We start from the raw sequence: 25685 nt of genomic DNA, 5'->3' as shown, positions 1-25685 counted from the left end.
AAAGAAGTATTGTACTGGCACAATTTTGCAGGTCTTCCCACCATTTTTCAATTATACTTGAGCACTTGGCCTTCGAAAAGGCTCCTAGGGTAGTGGCACTCCTTTCACAATGAGTGTAAAATGATGATGATGATGATGATGATGATGATAAATACTTTAACAGCTCACAAGTTGTTGCCCATTAATGATACTCCAAATCAGCTGCTTGAAGCAGCCGCCTCACTCTGCCTAATTAATGGCAGTGTCAGCCCTAACAACAAGTCCTTATCCCATAATATTATTGCTTCCACTCTGAAGACTATTGCGAGCTCAGCCTGAGCTCAAAATATGCCCTGTGTAGTTTATGTTGACCACATTCGTGACACCATCCATGCCCCAGGCTTAGTTTTTAAAAATGCTGGAACAGGTTTTTAATGTTTTTAATATGCTGACAAGTGGAGCACTAGAGTTTCATCATGCTAAAGGCAAACGGGGCTATTGCATCATGTCCTGCCAGTGAGCTTCCCTGTGGGATTTTCCTGGCTAACATCAGAGACAGATCGGTGGGTTAGAAGGACTCTTGGTTTGATCCAGCAAGACAGTTCTTACAATGCAGGAGAAGCAAAAAAAAAAAAAAAAAGGCATTATGAGGCAACAATGCTACCTAGAAAAATAAATAGCTTTGCTGAAGGGCGAATAAAGAGCTGGATGACATCACCTGTCACCCTTTCAAAACTTGATCAGTTTCATAACAAAAACCATTCAACCATGTTTTCTCCTTCGCATGCTGGCCATGATCCAACATCACTAAGGGGGTAATCTCTCAAAGGTGCAGAAATGTAACCAATTTCTTAAGCTCGTAGAACAGTACCGATTTTGGGAAGGAAAAAAGGTGCAATGGTTGAGTGTGTGATAGCTGAAAACAGAAATTCAAGCTATTTTCTCTCTCTCAGATCACCTGGATCTAGTTCCCATCTGTGAAATGGGAGCCTCATAGCCATGTTCTGAGAATAAAACAGGATCTAGAGTTCTTATGGTAAACACAAAAACCTCCTTACTGCAGAGCGAATTCCAAAGTCTAATGATAAAATGTTAACCTGCTCTTTGTCTACATCCTATAAACACTGTAATTTAAAACACCTGTATAATGTCTGCATTGTTTTTGCTGTCACTAGCAGTTCAGGAAAGCCATCTTAACATTCTCATCCTGGCAAGTCAGTGATCAGTCCCAAGAACGGTGTTCAAAAATACAAACTACATAGTGCTCTCCTGTGTTAAGCCGAAGGAAAGGTGCTTAAAATATTAACTTCTATGAGTGTTTGTGTATGTGGGTGTGCATTCACATTTGTAAATATGTTACAACAATGAGAGGATGCAAGCATTTTTTTAAAAACTTCAACCATTTAAAAGTTGTGACTAGCTGTAATGCTCCTGAATGAATGGCTGGGAGAGTGTTGCAATGGCATTGTTTATGGGATAGGCCAGGGGCAGCCAATGTAGTGCTCTCCAGATGTTGCAGGATTGCAACTCCCATGATACCTGTCCATTGGCCATACTGACTCCAGTTCATGGGAGTTGTGGGCCAAAACATCTGGAAAGCACTGTGTTGGCTTGGCTACCCCTGGGATCAGTTGAGTTCTAACTTCTTTTTTATTTGTATAAGGAAAATTTACAGCATGGACTCAGGGACAAAACAAACAATGTTGTTACCTTAAAAACACATGTTTTGGAACTGTTAGATTTGGATGGGTATTTTGTCGTTGTATGTATGAGTCTGTTGATACAAATCTGCATGTCCTAAAGAAATTTACGAACTTGATAGAACTGCTTTTTTGTTTTTCTTAAAAAAGAAAGATATACCTTAGCATAATTTGTGAATCATACTCTGCAACTAGCTGCTGCCTTTTGGTCAAGGAAAAAGGACTTGATTGCCACTGGCTTGGCTATATAACAGAATTAAAGCCAGTCTTTGGGATGTGGCCGTTTTTAACAATGGCACGGCCATACTGCGATACTCCCACACAGCACGGTGTGGATGACAAGTTGGAAAAGTGAGAGTGGCCATTTGTAACTCACTTCCTCTTTTAGACCTGTTCTCTTGTAAATACTGTTACATACGTACAATTATATAATATAAATATATTTAAGCAATATTTTTTGTCAAAGTCCCCAAGTGTTTTGAGGGGCACAGAGGAGGCAAAGTGAGCCAAGGCCTGTGCTCTGGAGAAAACCATAGCCAAGCCTATCACTGAGCTACAAACCATGGGGGAGCTCTTGCCCACCACTGGAAGTCAATGAGAATGAGGTAGAATTTCACTGGCAGAGAATACTCTGGGATGTTTGCAATAAATGGCATAGGGAAGGGACACCTCGACATTCATTTGACTTGTTTAGTGATAATGTAATTAGTCAGTTGCACTTAAAAGCAAAAAGAAAAGCAAGGAAGGCTAAAGCGCTCGATGGCAATCATACATCATGACAGAGATTTATTTTCCCAGTCACATTTAAATGAGTTTTGTTTTTGTGTACTGCTAGCAGCTGTAGACCCTTCCTGACTAGGCAGTAAAGAAGAAACTGAAGTCAGATGCCTAAACACACTATCTAGAAAATAAGTCTCATTTAACTGAGAGAAACTTGTTTCTGTTTGGAATGGATGGTCAAGGCCATCTCAAACATTAAAGGGGGAAAAATAGGTCTCCACAGTGTTTCATTGATGTCTTTGCTGTACGATTTCAGAGACATGAGTAAGCCCCAATTTAAATAATAGGAAGAAAAGTTTAGTTTGATAGGCCAAACTACATATAATGGAAACCTCAGTTCTATTGACACAGTAAGCAGCCATCTTTACTGTGAGGAAACACAGTAGGATAACTAAATTTAAATATGTGGTTTTGTTATATCCATACATCTTTATTTCAAAATATACAATTGGTGATGCCTTTTAATAATCCAACAGAGTTCAAAGTTCCTACCTCAGAAAACCTTTTCTGTATTGATTTGTTTGATGCAGAACACGTGAGTGTTGCAGAAGATTCTGGAACACATTCTAGGGCCCACAATGGATGCCAGAGAAGCCTGTTGGGCCAGTCAACCTATGCAAACTAAGAGTAAATTCTAGACTATATCCAATAATCCCCACCTGTAGTTATACATTGCAGAGAAAGTTTGGTAACCTTGTCACAGAGCTCATAAGAAGCCTTCTGAAAAGAACAATCTTTATTTGACCATAATGTCACATAAACCATGACAACTGCCCTGTAAGGCCATTTGTTTCATCCCCCACCCCTTTAGAAACAAAATCACATTAATTTGCAGCCAGATGCACTAAATGGAAAAATGTAGTTTCCCCTTTCACTCTTATTTTCTGGCAGTTCCTAAATTCTTACAGAAGGGTGAATCTTACGTACTGCAGGCAGCCAGCCAATATCCAATTGCTGATTTCAGCACTGATTTGTAGGACACAAAAAAGCTAGAGCAGGTGGCTAGGGATACCATTCTTTTGATTACTTAAAGCTTAATACCCATTCATTTCAGGACAGATCCAAGAGAAGTGGATTGTGCTCATTTCAGCTCATGCATAGCTCAGGAGCAAACTGATAGAATACAAAGTAAAGCCAGAGCAATAAAAAACACACAGCCCTTTCCCATTTGCTGGAATAATTGGCTGGTTTTTGCTAGTGACATGATGCATGCTTCCATCTTGTTTTTCAGTCCTCTTTCCTTTGTTTTTAAGAGAAGGTGATTTATTTTATTTTATTTTAGTTCTTTACATTATTCAGGCCTCCATTTTGAACTGAAGTTATCCTCAAAATTGGTCATGGTCATTATATATATATATATATATATATATATATATATATATATATAATTATTATCCACATAATTTTCCATATCGCCCCTTTTACTATTTAAAGTGACATCTCACTGAAACTAAGAAATAAATCTTAATGTAAATAATAGACTAGAGATGGGAAATGTGGCACGTTGGACATTGTTGGACAACAACACCCATCATCCCTAGCAACTGGTCATGCTGTTTGCAGGATGATGGGAATCAGAGTTCAAAAATATCTGGTTCCTTATCCATGTAACAGTCTAAGGTAGATTGCACATGGCAAATCTCCAGCTACTAATTTTGCAGGGAAATCTTACACACCAGATTGAAACGGTTATGCTAGAGGAATGTGCCCAGAGTGTCTATAGTGTTGACATTACAGCACCTTTTGTGATATGCGATTATCATCACAATTGCTGTACCATGTGTAAACATGTAGCTGCATGTAACATGCTTTTGGATAAAGCATTCAGAGATTCAGAACCACCACTGCCATTAAAAACAACAGCCCTAGCCCAGCTCCCTCATAACTTTGTGTCCTGTATGGTGAGGACAGGAAACCTATGGACTCCGAGATGCTGTTGGACTCCAACTCTCATTATTTCTATTCAATGGCCATGCTCTCTGAGGCTGGTGGGAGTTGGGAACCCAACAGTTGCAGAGCCACAAGTTTCCTATCCTTGCTGTATGGACGTCCACATCAAAACACATTTTCATACTTCGTCTCTAATCTGGAACTAACAGCACACACTTCTGACACTGCATATGTCTTGGACAGTGTTGGGGATGCACACTTCCATCCTGAAGTGCAAGGAAACAAACTTCCTTAGTGATATACTGCATTTCTGATGCCAGTTGGAATGGATGTTTCAGATTCATTAATGTTAACAGGGGTAGAGGGGATGACTAACTTGGAGGCAAGGCCAAAGACAGGTGTGGAAGGTACCCAGAGGACTCAAAAAGGGTATTCTAGTCTAGGCCCTTTTCCTGAATTTACTAGGGAAATGTTAAGGCAGAGATGAGAGGCACTACTTTCCACATTTGGATTGTGGCTCCAAGTCTCCCAACTGCATTTTAACTCTTTCCTCAGTTGTTCTTCCTTATGATGAAAATATAGTTTATTCACCTAACAACCACATTCCTAGTCTTTTCCTATTATAGCCTAATTTGACCTGTCAAGTAGCATTTGAGTGGTACAATATTTCCTTATAATCAGCCCTGCTTTCTACTCATATTGCTTCACTTCTGCATTATACATCTTCACACTGTATTTATTATAGATTTGTGCATCTGTCTTTCATACACCCCTCACCCACTTTCCCATGATTTGGCTTCACTATTCTCTAAGGAACATATACATCAAAGAAATGACACAAATTGATTCAGGCCACCATAGTTAATGTCCTACTACACAAAGATGGCTGCAGATTAAATGCTACAAATATATGTATGGTGGTTTTAAAATTGTAGGCTTTTTTTAAAGCATACTAAGGGCTTGATTTGATAAATACTGTATTTTACCAAGCTAAGGGCCTTTGGGCAAGTTGCAGTTTTGTTCCTTTGTTCTCAGCATAAGTAATTTTCAGGATGAGAGTCACAAACATGAAATACAACACAACACAACACAACACAACACAACACAACACAACACAACACAACACAACACAACACAACACAACACAACAATACAATACAATACAATACAATACAATACAATACAATACAATACATGGCCAACCTTTCAACATGAGGTCATCTATACCTTTAGCAAGTACATAGGTGGGGATTTCAACAAGCGCAGGTTTTTAGACCCCTTCAGCACTGTGACATGACAATAAACTATACCTGCTGGAATTCCACTTCTACACGACCATGGAACATACATAAACCCAGATGCTGAAAGGTTAGGCCTCCTCCATTTGTACCCATGTTTTAATCATGCTTCCAGACAAAAGCACACTGTGAAACCAGGAAACTCCTGCATAAGTCACAGAAGAACATTGTGATTTTGGTTACAAAAACGAGTCATTTGACTGCTTTAAAAAAAAACAAAATGTAGAAAGCAGCCACCACTGATTTCCACAACCTGTCAATGGAGCTAGGGACATTTCTGCAGCATAGAACCATAAAGAATATGGATCCAGCCACCTTTCCCATGGAAAATCTTTGCTACATTCTCAAATTCTCACATTCTTACACCAAGCCAGGGCGTTGGGTCCACCTTGCTCAGTATAGTTTACACTGACGGCTCTCTGGGATTTCAGGTGGGGGTCTCTCCCAGCCCTACCTGGAGCTGCTGGGGAGTAACAGAGGGTCTTCTGTGTGCAAAGCAGAGGCTGTACCACTGAGCTACAGCCCTTTCCCTACCACCAGCTTTTTGTCAAAATCGTATTAGGGTAGCTACCTTTTGTTTCTTTTCCGAAGGCTTTTCGAACCAAAAAGTGCTGTTTGGTTTTAGTCTTAAAAACCCCATTAAAATGTATTAAAGCATTTATTTTATTTTAGACACACAAACACACTTACCCCCTTCTCTGCTGTTATAATGCCACTTCCAAAGGTGGGAGGGGGAACCTTTGCATTTCAAATGCACATGCTAGAGAGGCAAATTCATTTCTGGTTATTCTCTCTGTTTTGTTCTGCTGACGGGGAAGCAGGGGCATGGTTTTTAAGCAATGATCCTTATTGTATGCCTTACAATAAAGGGGTTGACTAGATGGAAGTCTGCCCACCAACCTTTTCCGCATCACTTATACGATAGAACAAATACCTTGTTTAAACAAAATGTGTCCTTATGTGTTTGTTACCTGCTGAAGAAGTATATGGAAGGAGGAAGCCCATTGCTTGTAGGGTACTGTTTAGGCATTTGCAAGGAGTTGACAGAGCAAAGGACACAACTGCCTCAAAGTGTTCTGTGGTGTGCCTGTGTGTATGTAATATGGTTTTGATTGTTAGACTGTAATGGTGTCCTCTTTTGGGGGGGTAGGGGTGGGACAAGAAATAAAAAATATATTTAAACCATAACCGATGTGTTTACTGGATTTCTTAAAATACATGACACAGTGATATAAGGCTTCTAATTAGTCAAATGCCCCACTTAAGAAAATTTGTTTAATAAAGCCTCCATTCTATCAGTGCTTATAGCAAACTCTCAAGATATCTGAAACCCTGCATGAATGAGACGTTATGTGGTTTTATAAATGGGATAAACTTGAGGAAACACTTCAATACAAGCCAATTTAGTCCTAGTGGCTACAGCTGGAATAAACCAGCTGACATTTCTCTTGTTGGTTTGGCAATTGGGCCATTTGGCAATTGAGACCCAGGAAGAGAAAGCAGATACATACTGGTTAATTTGCGCAGGATTTCACATGCCAACCAAATAGAGATCAAAATGAAATGAACCTTTCTGAATGGGTGGGCTACAGATCTAAAAATAATGGAACCTGAGCTAAAGCTTTCTCTGCATATTTACATGGCCAAGTCCTTGCACACCATTCTACTTCCACATTGCCTCCATTTTCCTTCCATTTGCATATGGGCCTCTGTTGCTTTGCTATCTTTTCCCATGTGTTGTGAGCTGCCTTGCCACGGAACAAAGAGTACTTTACCATGTGCCAAGCATGAAAATATTCATGAACATTCCTTGATAGTAGCAGATATATGCTAAGATTTCACTTTTTCCTTTTTAAAGACACTTCTATTCACAGTTTTAAGAATGCTTTGGGTGGGAAAGAGAGACTTTTTAACTTGCAATGATCACTGCTCAGCAGATGCTCACAACAACCACACACTTGAGTAGTACACATATACATTTCAAAAATGCTAGTTCTACTTCAGGGAATTTATTTCAGTTTCCCCTAGGAATTGCCTGAAGCACTACAAAATCCAGCAAAATGGGGTTTGACCCAACTGGGACAAGAGACAAGCAAAATTAATGTGACCGTGATAATCTACAATTCTGTTTCCAACTCTTGCAGAAGATATTATTTGTATAGAGTAAAGGAATAAAGCATAACACATCTACTGTGAGAGTTTAAGTTTGTTACATGCATGAGGACAGGAAGATCAGTGAGAGGAGCAGAGGCACATAGTCCTGAAGTGTACTTTTAAGGCATGGTGAGCTAAAGCGATGCCCTCTAGACTTTGTTGCACTATTTCTGACTACTGGCAATGCTGGCTGAGAATGATGGGTGTTGTAGTCCAACAACATGTGGAGAGTTCCACATTGGTTACTACTGCTTTAAATGTTCCCAGAAAGCAAGCATTCCTGAGAAGCAGCCTCCACTCTCAAAACACAGGATATAGCTCAGCTAGTGTTCCAACACTCAACAACCAACAGAAAATGGTCACGTATACAGTATTACTCTGAAGACCACTGGTCTTGCTAGCTAGGGATGATGGGAGCTGTAGTCCAAAAACAACTGGAGACCCAAGTTTGGGAAACATTGCTCTAGACCTATATCCTTGGTTCCACACATCACAAGCCTGGCTGGAAGTGAACCAAGTAAAGGAAGGAGTAACAAAGACAGTGAAGGACGAGAGATTTGAATAGATCTGCCCTATGATACCAAGGAGTTCGGCTGCTTCATATTTTTTAAAAACATGGCTTAACAAGTTATTGAGGTTCCAGAACTAGAAAGCACTTCTCCTACTGATGTTGTCCCTGAACTCCCCAGTAACCCATACCCAATGTAAAAGGATGCTGGTGTTAAATAACATACAATACAAATATAGATCGATGACATTTATTTAGAGCACTAGGTAATCCACATTTCACAAACTCTCTCATTTTTTTCCACTGGTCCTTTTCTACAACAAATACATCAAGCCTACTATATAATAAAACTATTTACATTTCCAAGATTGGGCCATATATAACCCTTTTAACTGCTATTCACATACAGTACTTGACCAACAGCACAATACATCATTTTTATATCTAAAAAAAACATGACAACCCTGTACTCTAGTTTCTCCTATGAAAAGTGAAAACGTAGATAAAAATTTACAATTATCTCCTCAGATTCTTTACAACACGCTAAATCTAGTGTGCTATGTATAGACTTTATAAAACCAGAGAATTTAACAAATAACCTGATTCCCCCAACTCATCATTTAGTCTTCAGAAAAAAGAAACTTTGCATTTACTGGGAACAGGATCATAGTAAAATTAATTACTGTACAGAATTTTAGAGTTTTTGTTTAGTTTTTGTTTTTTGTTTGTTTTTTATATATAGTGAGAAATCACAGCTCAGAACTGCTATCGGTAAAAAAATTCACACATGTACAAGCCTTGAATATCCACTCAGTACTTCATTTGGATTTTCTTCTTTTTGACTGCATAACACTTGCATTTGTTTCTGTTGGGGGGTGAAAGCAGTTTGGAAGATTATTAATTAAACAAATAAAAAATAAACTAGAGGGAGAAGGGGATCATGCTGTATTAACCATACTAATATTTTCTGTTTTAAGGTTTGTCCAGTCAGTCTACTAAGTTTTCAGAAAATGGTCTTACATCTTGCCTCACAGGTGGACCGGCCCTGTCTGGAGGGCACCAGGCTGGGGAACACCTGATGCAACAGCACAGTTTGCTTTCATGTATACAGTGGTGCCCTGCAAGACGAACGCCTCGCAAGACGGAAAACCCGCTAGACGAAAGGGTTTTCCGTTTTGGAGGCGCTTCGCAAAACGAATTTCCCTATGGGCTTGCTTCGCAAGACGAAAATTTCTTGCGAGTTCCTGTGGTTTTTTTCCCCCTTCCCCCCCCTTTTCCTAAGCCCTAAACTGCTTATCAGCTGATCCGCTGATAAGCCGCTTAACAGCTGATCGCTAAAAGCCGCTAAACCGCTAATAGCGCTAATCCGCTAAGCTGTCAATGGGCTTGCTTCGCAAGACGAAAAAACCGCTATACGAAGAGCCTCACGGAACGGATTAATTTCGTCTTGCGAGGCACCACTGTACTGATGTCTACAGACAAGCATGAACAGTATAAGTAAATTCATTCATCTGCAAAACCAATTTTGCAGAGAGAGGCAAGGTTTTGTCTTCTGCCTTTCATATTTTAGAGTGAAAATATTTTCTAATCCTTAAATATTCCATCTATTTAAGATTTGCAAAGTGACTTTTCAAGCTAATTGCTGTGTTAATGGGCACTGCATATAATATTTTAGAAGACCTTCAGAATGGAGAAGAGAAAGGTAAAAAAACAATAAAACTGGATGCAATAAAATTGTTTCCTTTTCATTCCTAGTTCTATAATTTTGACACCTCATTAAATTAACTCTAAGCCAAAGGGAACATACTGGGTGAACACAACTGAGCATCTTACCTTTTGCAGTGCTGGATGCCGATGCTGGTCTGGAGGACCTCTTGCGCTGCCCATTCTCTACAGTCTCCTGCACTGCTGAAGATTCCTCCGTCCTTGAATTTCTTCTGCTTGGAGTTTTAGCCTTTTCGCAGCTCTCCTTCGGCTCATTTCTGATAAAAGTGATACAAGAGCTGTGTGTTAACATACAATTCATGGTACAAGAAAAACAGGAAGATAGCCTTGCAACATCAGCACTAAAGTTTCTTGCTTTGTATGCTTCAAGAAATATTAGTAGGTGACAATACAAGGAACCAAGAACAGAGCTACTTTTATAAATAAAAACATAGGTCCGGTCATTTGAACATATGGAACACAGTGCCAGGACTAGTGTCCAGAAACTACATTCCTCTTTAAAATGAAGGGATGTCAAGTATCATTATTTGGAAGCAAAATGATCTTGCCACAGAAAAGCCACAGAAAAGCCAGGCAAGATGCATTTTGGTCTTTTGAGAAAAGAACCAAAGGGAGAACGTTCAGCCCTTAGTCCTAGATGGTTTGGTCCAGTCTAGGCGAAGACTGTATAGTTCAGTACATTTGACTGAAAGGTATAATTATGAGTGTTAGGTTATTTAACAGAATGGGTTCTATCTAGCTAAATTTTACTCGTAGACCTACTGAAATTAATGAACCTAAGAAAGGCATGCTTATTAACTTGAATGGATCTGCTCTGCGTAGGACTAACGTTGGATACAATTAGCACACCCTGGGAAGATGCATTCTTGCTTTCATAGGAGCCCTAACCTATGTCACTAACTGAAATAAATGCAGGATGCTAAATTAGGTTCACATGCAAGTCTTTGCAGGAATCAGCCACCAGTTTGCACTTTTCCTCTGTGTTAGGCAGATTTCTACAAGGCCAAGGAGAGAGAAATTACATAACGCTTTAAAGTTATGTAATACACATTTCTACATAAACCAAGAACAGAAATTATTTCTCCTTTACTATCATTCCATAGTGAATTACTTACGTAACCAGGCCAGAAATAATTGCAGAATTTGCTTCCAGTTCTGAAAAAGATAAATGGAGGGGTTATTCTACTGCTGAAGCATATAGAAAAGAAAAGAAAATGGGTATCATTAAGAAATCTAACTGCTCCTCTGAGAATAAGTGATAGGTAGGTGGCGCTGTGGGTTAAAGCCTCAGCGCCTAGGGCTTGCTGATCGAAAGGTCGGCGGTTCGAATCCCTGCGGCGGGGTGCGCTCCCGCTGCTCGGTCCCAGCGCCTGCCAACCTAGCAGTTCGAAAGCACCTCCGGGTGCAAGTAGATAAATAGGGACCGCTTACCAGCGGGAAGGTAAACGGCGTTTCCGTGTGCAGCTCTGGCTCTGGCTCTGGCTCTGGCTCTGGCCAGAGCAACGATGTCACGCTGGCCACGTGACCCGGAAGTGTCTCCGGACAGCGCTGGCCCCTGGCCTCTTAAGTGAGATGGGCGCACAACCCCAGAGTCTGTCAAGACTGGCCCGTACGGGCAGGGGTACCTTTACCTTTACCTTTATAATACTAGCAATATTTCATCATGAAAAATCTAAGTAGATATTAGTAGCCTCATCATGTATCACATAATTCTTGATCTAAGGAAATGGAGGTCACTTCAGACTTCAATGGGCCTGATATGCACAATTCACCAGATCATCTTTGCAACACTTCTGCCCCTACCAACTCCCATTCCCTGTCTAAGTAAGTGCTATAAACTAAGCAGAGATCAGATAAAGTGCAACCCTGTCAACTTTTAATCAAAGTGTAGTACAGTAAGCCTGCAACTTATGCAGGGGTTACGTTCCAGGGATCATACCTAAAGCCAAAATCATGTGTAGTATAGTCAAAACCCATTGGGTTCAAGGGGAGGTGGGACTGCCAAAGTCATTTTTCCTGAAACCCCACCCCCTTCCTGATGTTTTTATTTTTTATTTTTGCCCCACACTTAAAGCTGAATGTGCACTAGTTAAATGTGTGTTAAGCTGACGGTTCACTAGAATACATTTACCTACTTTTAAAGAAAAGAAAGCATGCTTTCAACTTGTAATGTTTTATCACTGTTACATTTAGCTTTGAATTTTGAGTATAACTGCAATGTCCATATTGCTAGATGCTGCCAGTTTTATTATGGAGCTTGATCACTTGAGATGAGATCAGATAGTGTTCCCCAGATCATCCTCTGAAAAACAGAATGTCTATCGCTCCTCACCCCAAACAGCAGACATAACCAACTTAATTCAGGTTCTTCTTTACCTTGTGATAAACTGCTTCTAATCTCATCCCCATAACTCCTAAATTTATTGCTCATTTTAAAATAATTTGTGCATAAACAATCCAAAACTAAAACAGCTGCAAACTATTGCAGTACACTCCCTTTGCTCTGACCAGTGTCAAAACAGTGTCCATGTGATACATTATTTTTGAACTCTTCAGTGTAATACTGTGACTACATACAGTATTTCTTTCAATATAAATTAAAACTCCATCTTGCAGGTAACATAAAATACAGGGAAGAGTTTTATGCACATATATATTTCCCTATAAACATATATGCTATTTAGTCTAAGGGAAAACATACCTGTTCTTTGAACACTACTTTCTGGTGTTGCAATTGGAGTCTGGGATAAAGAGGCTGAAACAAGATAGATAAGAAGCTACCAATGCACTTTTCAGTCTTAAGAAATACAAACAAGGAATACAAATATCTGGAAAATACAGACTGTTCTGTATCACACTGCAAGATATGAATGTCCCCAAAGTGGAAAACCCTATGCTAAGCAGAAAACTAAAGGTATATCATTGATAGCCCAATAAGTCAAGGAGACAAAAGTATCTGAAAACAATAAAACAAAATCCCCCCCCCAAAGCATTTAAGGCTTTCTTAGTATCTTGTTTAAGCAATGGGGGGGGGGGACTATTGTATAAACATGGATACTATGGAATGCCAATTCTATGCACTGATTTCACTTTGATCCATTATTATAGTGTTCGGTTTATTTACAAAATTTAGTATAAAAGCAGACATTTCCAATATCCCCAGTATCTATGGAACATTTGGATTAGCTTTCTTCATATGTTACTTTGTTCATCAGAGGTATGTCTTTTCAAATACACATCACATTATTTTACTTGTTACAGAGGACAAATGAACCTGAGACAAGTGAGAAACCAGAGGAGTCAGAGGCATTATATAAAGATCTTTCCACTATGCTGCAGAAGCAATAAATTTGGAAGGCTCTCAGATTACACTCTAGAACAGAATTCATCATTTGAATAGTGTTGTTCAATACGTTATACAAATGCTATTGCACTGCTATCATTACTAACGCTCGATCAGAGGGATTTGCAATACTTTGACTAAAATGCTTTTTAAAGCAATGTTTAAATATTGTATTGTTACATTAACTTGAGAAACAAAGCTTATTGTAAGAGATTCCTTCTTCCAGTTGTTCCAGTTCTACTGTTCTAGGCCTCAACACACACACACATGCCCACACACAACTCCTTCCTCGTCACCATGACCCATCCTTAATTCATATTTGCAGAATTGGATTCTTGGCGACAGAGTGAATGGAATAACAGCCCAATATGTTTATGAGTACATACCCTTATTCTGTGGCGATTCATGATGGTCTTCTGTTTTCTCATCTTCTGGTCCAATCCCAACCTGCTCCGCAGGTAAACTGCAGGTGTTACCATTAGTGCTTGGAATTGTGGTTAGGATGTCAGAGATCACTGGAGTGGTTACAACTGAAAGAACGTTAGTGGAAGGAGTGCTACCTGGTAAGCTTAGAGATACAGCGGCAGTAGTACTAGCACTTAAATGGCCAGTTCCGGAAGTGCTTTGTTTCAAAAGAGTGGGACCCGGAGAGGCCACCATATTGTCTTCTAGTTCTACTGGTAACTGTTCCATTTCCAGACTGTTGATGATTGAAATGTCTTGTCCTTGACCTTCCACTTCTCCTTCCACACCGTATTGATCATCCCCTTTGTCAACTGAGTCTGTGACTTTCTTGCAAGCTTTGGTCAGCAAAAACTGACCAATTCTGTCCACCTTCCCTTTTCCCTTTGTAGATGAAACTGGACTTCGTCTGTTGACGGAAGATCCAGGGCTCTGATCACCAGATGGGGAGGCCACAGCTCCAGGCTGTGAGGTTGCTTCAGCATTTGAATCAGATGTTGACGTCTGAGAACTTAACTCCTCTGGGTTGAAATCTTTGACTTGCTGAATGGAAGGATGCGGAGAAGTGCTTGAAGGAGCCATTAATGAGGGAGAAGGAAGCTGAATAGGAGATGGCAATGAATTAATAACCACTGGCCGACTTGTTGGTATACTTGAGATAGGAGTATTAGAAGACGAGCAAGGAGGAGCAGGCCCTGATGAGAATTTTATATTCTGGGACAAATGCAAAGGGCCAACAACTGCAACAGACTGTGGTATTAAATTAGAATTAGAAGTCATTGGGGTTGCAGGAATTGTACTTGGCTGGGATCCTTTCATAACCTGAATTATTGAGGATGAATTTATAAAAACTGGCGTAATGAACTGAGGCCGAGCATTGGACTGAACTGTTGTTTGTCCTTCAGAAGCAATAACTTTATTGCCAACACTAGGCATGGTGACGACAGCAGGCATTAATGTAGACTGTAGATGAGAGGGCAATGATGCAGGCGTGTTAGATGATGATGTAATAGGGTTGGAAGTTACAAATACTGTTATCTGATTGGGTGGGAGTGATGTAGAAATAGAAGCAGAGCTAACAGGCCTCTGTATTACTGGAGAAATATTCTGGGAAACACTTGAATTTATGTCACCCAGATCTTGTTGCACTTGAGTTGAACAGGCTTCAGTATTTGCAGGTAAACTTAGGGAACAGACAGAGTCTTTACTAGAAGGAGGCTCCTGTTGGGGAGGAGGAATGGCAGCAATCTTTTTGAATTCATCTGCATAAGTCACTGGTGGAGGCACTTCAAGGCTAGGGAGACCAGGAGGTTTAATGGTAACATTAGGAGCCCCAGAATTGTCAAGAAGTTGACTTAAGGATGTTGGTGCCTCCCGCATAGCTGGAGAGATAAGATTCTTGTTTTCTTCCAGACTGGGAAGCTTGTTGGATTCTATAGGAGGGACCTCCCTCTTCTGTTGCTCTTCATGGACCAGTATTTTAATTTCTTGGCTGGGAACGCCTTTCAGCTCAATGTTGCGCTGATCTTTGTTCACTGGGGCAACCTGCATATTCTGGCACACACTCTCTTGGGGGGCGCTAAAGCCATCTTTATTATCCTCAGGAATGCCACTCATGACTGATACAGGGATTGCAGGATTCTGGGCAGCTATCATACCATTATTCTGAAAACTTCCAGGCGTAGGCATTTGCAAAGAGGCTGGACCGACCATCATACTTCTTTGTAAATCTATGTTTTGCATGAGCCCTGGATTCTGCTGAGATGTCAAACCTAACTTGGTTGCTTTTGAGTTCTGCCTCCCAGGGCTTGGTGTTGTTTTCCTACTGGATCCAGGACTGGACCTTCTGCTGTTACTTGGACTGGCTCGCTTTGCCCCACAAGCATTGGTTTGCTTTCCTGAATTAATAGCCATGGAGTCCAACTTATGTGCTTGTGGTGAAACAAAACTTGATTGGCTATTCATTGCAAGATTTGAGGGTGCTTGCCCAATAGCCTTCAAAGTGGTTGGATTAAGACCCTGCTGATCAAATCCTCTATTAAGATGGGGCCTGGGAGGCAAAGGAATATTAATCTGAGGAGGAAAGAGGCCTGCAATAGAAGCATTGAGCCTCTCTGGAGACAAACTTATTTCTGATGGCTCTGTGCTTGGTGGACGGTTATTGGGAGTCTGTGGATAGTATGGTCTCGGACTTGCCCTGTTTGGAGTTTTGGGTCTCGATGTTTGTGATGTGGTAGGAACATTCTGAAAATGATGTGGGTGAGGGCCAGTAAGAGAATTAGACTGCTGCTGAGGGCTTGTGCCTTGGGGAGCTGACATTGGAGAAGGTCCAGGTTTTGGCCCTGCCATCATTAACTGGTTTTGTGAAACTACTAAGTGGGGTGCTATATTATTTTGAGGCCCAGATGCTAAAGGGACTTCAGGCCCATTTCCTTCTGAAACAGAGGGCACTGATGAAACTTCTCCCAGTGGAGAGCTGGTTGGATTCTGTGCATTATCTGGGTAAACCATCTTTCGTGCACTGTTCACAAGAGGCTGGTTGTTTGGCATTGGGATCCTTTGCTTGTCAGGAGATTGAGGCACTGAACCAGGACCTTGAAGATTAACCATCACCGACATGTTGCCCCCCTGCTGCATTGACATTCTTTGTGAGTCTACATTCAGAGGGCCTCTAGGTTGATGGACACCTTGGGAAACAGGAAGCCTGACAGATTTAGGGTCTTGCTGCATCATGAGCATCATCATCATCTGTTGCTGCTGAGACTGTGTCTGTTGAGGTGTGGGCGGCTGCTGCTGCTGCTGCTGCTGCTGTTGTCCATGCTGCAAAAGCTGAGGAGGTATTTGCTGAAGAGCTCTTTGTTCCATTGGCTGGGCTGGGTAGCCTATAGAGATAAATCGAAACATTCTTTTATCAAAAATCTGCAAGATGTCACTAAAACTGGCCTCTTTTGTATTGTCGAGTTATGGCAAATATGGAATGCAAGTTGTGATACTGGATAACAATGTAATGTTTGTTTTGTTGAAAAAAAACAATAAAATAAGTTTGAAGTGGGTGAAGATATGCTACATGGACCCGATTAACTAACATGTGATGCAGTCCCTGTCAGTGTACCTACAAGCAGTAGGAATACCAAATTTAAGTTCAGTCTTAATAAGCAATGAGTGAAGCACAGTAAATGATAATATTGTATATAAAGAGTACATTAAAAATAATGAAAACATGTTCATCACCTGGTGGCCTGTTTGTGAAGTCCGAAAGCTTATGTCCAGTGTTATCCAAATTTATACCTTGCTCTCCTGGTAATGGTGGCTGATCTGACTCTTCAAGGCCTGCCGGGCGTGGTTCTGAAGCACTAAAGACAGAAATGTGTATGACTAATGCAGTTTGAGTTCTTTTTTAAAGAAAAGAAAGTAAGCTGAAATTCATTACATTATACAATGGGGGAAGTATAGCACATTCATGGCATTTCTCTTATACCATACTTTTGATATTATAGCCAGCTGTGTGTAACCAGGGGCGGACTTTGGCTGAATATTTATTTGGTGCCTTCCCCACTCTTTCCTTCCATTCTGTGCATGTTCTCAAGTGCACTACACATAGTGGGAACTCAAGTGCCGCCTCGCCTCAGTGCCCTGTGTAGAGGAGTCACCTGCAGCACCCTAAATATGTTGCTGGTGTAACATACAACCACCTCTGGACACAAGTAGTATTAACAACCAAGGTCACTGCTTATTTTGTTCATTAGTTTAAGGCAGAGTTATTTTTCAGCCCTAGATCTCAAAATACTTATATCAGGTAAGAAGCAAAAAGGACTCTTTATCTACCTTGTAGCTACCTTTGCTCAGGATTCCCCTCAAGCCTCAACTGTGTCTCCCATTTTTAGGCCAAAGCACAAAAAATGTAATGCAGAATATGGCAAAAGCCTGCTCAAGTTTATTCAGAAGCAACTTCCAACATGTTCAATGGTGCTTACGCCCTGGTAAATGTGTTTAGGATTGCAGCCATAGTCGCTCAGGTGAAGCAGGGAGGCTAATACCACTTCAAATTAGAATTACTGAAATCTTTAAGAACCTTCCATCATGAGACAAATGACAATGATAAAAATATTTGGTTATCAAATATGACTGAAACAGACTCTGGACTAGAATCACCAAGTTTAGTCAGTCTTGAATCAGAAAATGGTCCATCTCGGCTAATATTGCCTATGAAGCCAGCAGCTGTCCAGTTTCAGGCAGAAATGTTTGGTGTTTTCCAGTTCTGCAACCCATGAGCATTTAAGATAGCTTTAAGCAATCCTTGGGTCCCTAGATGATGTTGGGACTACCATTCCGATCGTCTCTGCCCCTTGGCAACGCTGACTGGATTTGACAGGCATTTAGTTAAACATATGGGGACTCAAGGTTAGGGAAAGCTGCTTTTAAGAGATGTCAGATAAAGATAATAGACCTGGCACCTTGAAAAAACACAAGCTCTATCCACTGAGCTGTGGATCTTCCCTTTGAAGGCCATTCACCACATATGAAGCTGTTATTTTTAGATTTGGGAGTGAAGTAACAATACACACAACAGAATCACTGTAAGCCAGCCATCTCCTGTCTTGTACGCTACAGCAATACAGTTTCCGACCCAGTGTGATATGGCCTGCATAGGACATGATTAGTTTTTCCCAATTAGACTTTAAAAGCCAGTGAGACAGAACCACTGATATAGCCTTTGATCCAGGGGAAGGGTGAGGCCTGAGAATTCCCCACCTCTCACCATCAAATTTCCTGTTCACTCTAATCACTGCCTATTTCTCTGCAAATAAAACAGCTGCTGTTGAGCCCTGCCTCTCCGCAAACTGATCACAAGCCCTTTGATGTGGCAACAGGGATGCTGACTCGCATGTCAATGTTACACATTACAAGCTTTCTGTAAATTTCACTTTTAGCGCGTCTATTAAGAGAGCTAGCTCATGTATCCCCAACTTTCTACATCCTTTGTAGCTCTGCTTTAGAACTAGGAAATTGGATAAAGAAGTTACCCAGGGAAGTTACAATTGAGAAGTCTTATCTCTATGGACAACTTCCCTCCTCATTTCATGCAAAATACAAAAAAAGTGGGGGAAAAACCAGGAAATTTGTTATAGCAAGAAAAATGCTGAGCATTTCTAGGGTAAACACAATTACTGAGAGTGGCATATACTCTATGTCTTTTATACTCCTGCAACCTTGGAAATCAGTGGTAGAGATTAGCACTGAAATCCCTACTTGATACTAGCCCCAAAATTCCACATGACTACCCCAAGGCATGTGGAGGGACCAAGAGGAAGTGGTTTCAAAAGGAAAACCAGCTGAACCCCACTGAGAATGAACAGAGTTATCAGACACTCTGTGACATACAAACACAATTGCACAGAAATCTGCCCCATTTCCATATCCACCACGGATTCTTCCAGAGTGCCACTATTTTCAATCACAAACTGACTAGGAAATTTAGGTTGCACAATTAAAGTGGATATGTTGTTCTTGCACAACAAACCTGCTTTCTCACCCCCAAAACTGAACTTTTTGCAATAAGGAAAGTGATGGGAAAATGCACTGGGAATTGCGCGATAAGATTTGCTTGACATAACAGTATCTAACCTCCCTACCTGGGCTGGCCCAGGATGTTTTGCTCCTTGAGGCAAAACTGAATATGCCACCTGGCTCTTCCTCCTCCTCTGCCACCCCCTACGCTGAATGCAGTGGGGGAGTAAAAGGAGGCTGGAGAGGAATAGGTGGTGGCACACTGCAGTGACACACTCCTTGGAGGTCAGAACTGCTGCCTGAGGCAACTGCTTCACCTCATCTCATGGGTGGGTCGACCCTGCTCCCTGCAAACAAATCAGAATGAATGCTCAGTAGACAATTCTGAAACATGGGATAATCCAGGGCTAGCAAATGCAGTGACCACTAGATGTTGTGGGCTAAAACACCTATCAGCCTTAGCCAATTGTTGCAGTCCAAAATGAGTACCATGTAGGCTAGCCATGCATTAATAAATGTAACAGAAATGTATTGCCAGTTCTACATGAATTTATTGGATATAGTATCTTCCAAGTTTAAACCTGAACAAAATAAAGTATTTGTCTCAAAGGAAGGTTCCAGGAGACTAACCATATTAGTCTGCTGTAGCAGAGATTATAAACAGCCTTACTACACCAAAAGAGAGGCTCTTTTATTGCATCATCACAATATTTTATAAGCTGTTGAGAGCAAGTGTTTCTTCATCATGCCTCTGATGAAGTAATACTCTCACTTGCGAAAACTCCTGCTGCAATCTATTAGTTTTTTAAAATGCTTATTCACATATCATTTCCAGAAGCAAACAAAGCACAATACAAACATGAGATGTTTTAAGGTGTTGTTAGATTTAAAAGCAAGCAATGGGTGCTAATCTCTCAGCACAAGAGACTTGCACTTGTGTAACAGGACTTTTTTGCTCTTCTGCCTCTCGCACTTGGCACCACGATCCCCCAATATTTATTTGAGGATTGAGAGACCTTCCAGAACACATGGGAATGCAGAGCCATGGGGAAGCAGACATGCTGTCATGTGAGTGATGTTAGATGTCACCCAATGGATATTTTGTTTTGTCTTCCCCAAATTCCCTGCCCTAACATTAACTGCAGTGCTCACCTGTCCAAATTCCACATGGCTGTCAAGCATGTGCCATCTGAAAACTGAGTCTCAGTACTCTTTGCAACTTTGCATCGTACTGGGGCTGGCATTCACTCACGTTTATGCAGAGTTTGACATTAATACACCTAATTTAGTCATGGTTTAGTTTCAATGAGTCAACTCTGAATGAAAAAAATAGTTGAGTATCACCCCATATCTTTAAGGCTACTGTGCTGGACAATGTTCCTTGCTTTTTCACATTTAATCTGCCCTAATCCTTATGGGTTGTGTCTAACAATGCTCAAGAAATTTTTTTGCTCACACAATGGGACTTCTCCTTCCTCTCCCCACATGCACATCCTAAATCTGCTCCACAGGGTCCCCTAACCCATTGAATCAGATTTTGAGGGTGTACAAGGGGCTGCAGGAAAGCAAGGGGAAGTTCTGTTGAACACATGGAAGTCTGTTTCATGAATGGCTATAACCCTATACCTTTAATGAACTCTAGGTTTTTTACCGATGGATTTCTATACTCTGTCAGAGTCCTAAAATCACACACTTGCAAAATTCCAGTTAAGTGTTTTCAACTTATTTGTGGTTAAAACTGGACATCAAACCTGCTCTACTGTTCTATCTCTTACCATCTCCATTCATTGTTTTACTCAGTAATACATACCGGTAAATGCATTCTCCTTTCATTATTAGTGGGCTATACATCGGACATTTTTGGTCATGGCTTAGGATTTGCTTAAAAAACAAAAGAAGACATGCCTAATCAGTACATAGCCATGTGATCTTACTGAAACTTAACCTTGCTGGGTTTGAGGTTGCTTTAAAAAAAAAGTGGCAGAAAGGCCTTTGATTCTATGGATTGCCAAAAGGACAGGGATAGAAAAGGTCTAGAAGACAGGGTATGTCCATAATTTTCTCTTCCGCAGTCAGGAGGGAGGAAGAGTTAGTAAAAAGTTAGTGCCTCCATAAAACTCTTCGGCTAACATTTTTTTTGCTGAAGAAATCCTAAGCAGGCTGAAAAGGGAGAAGGGTGCAGAATTAGAAGTGGGTGTGCTGTATTTGCTAGTAAAATTAGTTTCTTCACATGCACACCATCCTATATCAACTGTAATCATACACTGAAACATACTGGTTGAGATATTCTCTCTCTTACTCTTTCACTTTCCTCTAGTGATTTTTTTTTCACTTCTGCCATACTCACCAAACAGAAAGTTGGCCAGCGGGGTGGGGATAGGGCACTTTCACTTTACATTTACCTATGTATATATCTGCACCATGTTTCCCGTAGTAGAAATCGCAGCCAGGTTTCTGACCAAATGGAAAAGTTTTGTTCTGGTAGTTTTCCTCCACAATCTAAAACACACTATTGACTTCTTAGGAAACATTAAACAAATAAAATCAAAAAAGGGATCATATGCTTCAAAATAGGTTTTTTAACTTTAAAACTAATTTAATCTCAATTCTGTGTATGGTAAGAACTCCAGTGAATGTGCTATCTTCTGTTCAGGTATATTTAAGTGTGGAAAGTATTAGGAACTGGAAATTGTCAACAGCTTTATACAAATGCTCTAGCTTTCACCTGTATCCACACAATCTTTTTTTCTGCCACCACCAAAATCATTGCCAATGAATTCCAGGGGGTTTTTTGGGGGGGGAGGGGATCAAATTAAATTCAGAACAAAGTGTGAAAATTTAACTTTATTCAAGTTTATGACCTCTTCTTTCGTTGCTCAGATCTTGTTGGGGTCACTCTCCGATTCTCTGTTGTCTCCCTCTCAGCCATTGTTCCCAGAAGCAGTAGAACCAATTCTGGACTGAAACCCATTAGGAGAGTAGGTGTAAGCTGCATGGCTGGAAGTAGAGGCTGTGTGTGCCTATATAAATGTGTGGTAATAGAATGTGGAGCAACTTGCTTGCTTATTTTTTTCAGTAATGTTTTACTTCGCTTCAAGTGTTATATTTATTTATTTTATAGTATTTCATCTGAAGCAGGTACAGTGGTGGTGGGAGAAATTTCTTTCCCCAAACAGCTATAATTTTTTGCCACTAATAGTCACTGTGCTACCCTCTCCAATCTAGAATACATGAAGGCTCCTTTTAGGGGAAGAACAGGATATATATTTAATAAACAAACAAATATGCTTATCTTAAAAACTCGGAAAAGAGACCTCTGACTGTTTTCTCATTCTGATTATGCTTATGTTGAAAGGGCAGCATACAACCTCTGAGATAATTGTTCAAATGTTGTCAAACTTGCTTATTTCAGGGAAACATTTGTGCATCTACAAAAGCAAACCTATCCAATAAGCTTTAGCAAGCAATGTCATCTACTGTTGCCATTACCAGTTTGCAGAGAGAGGCACAAAGCACTAAAGCTGTTAACAACCACAAATATATGTTCTAATGCTCTCATGATATATCAAAAATTCCAGTGTACCAGTGAAATAAGAAAGCAGAATCAGGAGACCCAGAATGTTAACAATCAGTTATAAGGTATGGGTTTCTTGGTTTAATGCATATTAATCAATAAATGAACTGCACAGAAGTCTCAACTGAAAGGAGAAATCACTCTGGAAGTTTCTTACTCCATCAACTGTACAGTGGTGCCTCGCAAGACGAAATTAATCCGTTCCGTGAGGCTCTTCGTATAGCGGTTTTTTCGTCTTGCGAAGCAAGCCCATTGACAGCTTAGCGGATTAGCGCTATTAGCGGTTTAGCGGCTTTTAGCGGATCAGCTGATAAGCAGCTAATCAGCGGATCAGCTGATAAGCGGCTTAGGGCTTAGGAAAAGGGGGGGGAGGGAAAAAACCCCGCAGGAACTCGCAAGACATTTTCGTCTTGCGAAGCAAGCCCATAGGGAAATTCGTTTTGCGAAGCGCCTCCAAAACGGAAAACCCTTTCGTCTAGCGGGTTTTCCGTCTTGCGAGGCGTTCGTCTTGCGGGGCACCACTGTACTTCTTTACCTCCAACAACATCATATCTCTGATGCCTGCCACAGATTATTGCTCTTTATCAAGTTATTTTAATAATCTCAATTACTTGTACCAGATTTTCCTTTTGTCTCAGAATCTACAAACTGCTAATCAATTCCCTCCCGATAACTGTTTTGCTATGTTCTGCTTCAAACAAGTTTCCTAAAGGAGTGAAAAAGCTTGATAAGCTACTTTTGTATTTCCACCCAGAGAGAAAGAACTTACACGACTGTTACATATATGCTACGCTAATTTCATTAGCACAGCGTATTAGCAATTAGCAACAGGATATTAAAACTACACAATTTCCGTATTGTTTACTATAAGCTTGATCCAGTGCTTTCACATTGGCGCTCACCTACGCTAGACTGCTACATGAAATAGGAGGCCTATGCATACCTTTCATATCTTTAGTGACTAAAAAACCTGCTTTTGCAGCTCATCTGTGACTGGGGTTTTTCTTGAGTGCAGTGATACCCATAAAATACTGAGATTGGCCTGTGGACTGAAGGTTCCTCACCCCTGCCTTAAGTATGTTCTTCTGCTGTGCTCCTATTCAGTCAAGGAACATGAGCTGCAAGTTTGCATTCTGTGATTAAGCAGAAGGGACTGATAGGGGATATGGGAAATGCATACAGAGGTCTCTGAGTGATATCTTAACACAGCTATGTAAGAAGTGCAACTTATATTGTTCTTGTGATGTCATTCTTGAGAAAGCAACGATTCCTTCCAGTGCTATAAGGTTTAGAAAGGCCTACTACTATCTAAACCATACTATACAATACAATACAATACAAGCCACTAAGTTTAACACATCACTGACTTTAGACTCTCTTTTCAAAAGCTACAGAGAATGTCAGGAACGTCATTAGTTGCATAAGGAAACTTTACAAAATCAAGCTCTTTGCACAACAAAGACAGCTCTCCCCCTCCATGTTCTTCAGCTTATTCCCTTTCTTGACCCCCAACTAAACACAACCTACACTAGAGGCTAACTTGAAAAATATTTGTAATCTATTTGGAAGTTTAAGTTGTACTGACATCACATAGCTGGGGACCCGTCTTGGTCAAGTACCTAATTTCTCATTGTTTGCCCCACAGTTTGCACAGTAAGAGCAATAATACTAGTGTATCTTACAAGTGCGCCAAGGTTTAGCAATACACAAAGCACTTCAAACACTGGAAGTTGCTGAGTGTTAGGGTGTTTTTGAAGGAGTCTGAAGGTGACAGAAGTTTGTAAAAGCCACAGTCAACTTAAAAGTCAGACAGCAGACAACAGTGTTATGATCACATGAACAGCTGTATTCATTGCCTGTATTGCAACAGACTAAGCTAGCCTACCCCAACCAAGTCCCTTTCGACTGTTTTGGCTTACAGACTATGCCGGCTTGGACTAATGGCAGCTGTAGTCCAAAACAGTTGTAGAGTACAAAGTTGGGGAAGGCTTGACTGTTTGACTATGGTCAAAATCTCAGAGGTCCATGTGGCCTTGTGGACTTAAAAGATACATTTAAAGATTGATGCTGTGCATTTCTCTGCCACCCATGAAAAAACCATGTGACCATCACCCATTTATAAAAACAGGCAACCTTGCTTTCCCCCCCAAGTCATAACAACAACAGAATTCAGAAAATAATATCTTTTCTTATAATTGTGTCGTTTCCTATTAATGTGTTATAATGAAAAGCCATACACTGCAATCTATTATTATATTCTGAAAATCTAAATGTATGTTCTCAATTTTTAATGATTGATACTTTCTATCACAACATTTTTCATTACATGTAATAAGGTAGAAAAGTGAACTATGGAACTGTGGCCTACTAAACACTGCATGCAGGAAATCATGTGACCAGGGCATCCACAGATACAGACATAAACTTGATCCCCACTTTCTCCTGTTCCTTTTAGGAGGAAAAATGCTGTTGAAATTAGGAAATTTGTGAAAATCCTGACTCACAAATTCACTCCTTTGTGCAGAGGCAGGTAGCACAATCCTGAGACCCACTTAAATGCCCTATGGCCTACTGTAAGTAGAATATTTCTGGGACAGCTACCATACAATTCAACACATTGTATGGAATGAGCATTTTGTTGTAGGAATTACTCTAATACTGGAATACTGTCTCCACTGAACAAATCCACTCATGAACATGTTAGTGTTATGTAACCAATTGTGAAAATGAGGTTTTATCATTTGTGTTACAGTCTAGACACTTT

The 25685-nt window shown here is 40.5% G+C and overlaps 1 protein-coding gene across 6 annotated transcripts in view; it reads right to left on the bottom strand.

Annotated features, from left to right (window-relative positions):
- Positions 1-8543: 8543 nt before the first annotated feature.
- The window catches only part of NCOA6 (nuclear receptor coactivator 6), a 39208-nt gene continuing 22066 nt past the window's right edge, over positions 8544-25685 (bottom strand). For all 6 annotated transcript variants that reach the window (XM_079978801.1, XM_079978798.1, XM_079978800.1 and 3 more), the window contains 6 exons: positions 17071-17192; positions 13764-16721; positions 12736-12789; positions 11150-11189; positions 10143-10291; positions 8544-9174 (listed from right to left, as the gene is read on the bottom strand). In XM_079978801.1, the coding sequence (XP_079834927.1) occupies positions 9128-9174; positions 10143-10291; positions 11150-11189; positions 12736-12789; positions 13764-16721; positions 17071-17192 (3370 nt within the window). In that variant the 3' untranslated portion in view covers positions 8544-9127. The remainder of the gene's footprint in view (positions 9175-10142; positions 10292-11149; positions 11190-12735; positions 12790-13763; positions 16722-17070; positions 17193-25685) is intronic.

The sequence above is a fragment of the Podarcis cretensis genome, assembly GCF_951804945.1.
Source record: "Podarcis cretensis genome assembly, chromosome: 6".
Lineage (NCBI taxonomy): Eukaryota > Metazoa > Chordata > Lepidosauria > Squamata > Lacertidae > Podarcis > Podarcis cretensis.
Note: the sequence above shows the minus strand (reverse complement) of the source record. Positions and strands in the feature narration are given on the sequence as shown.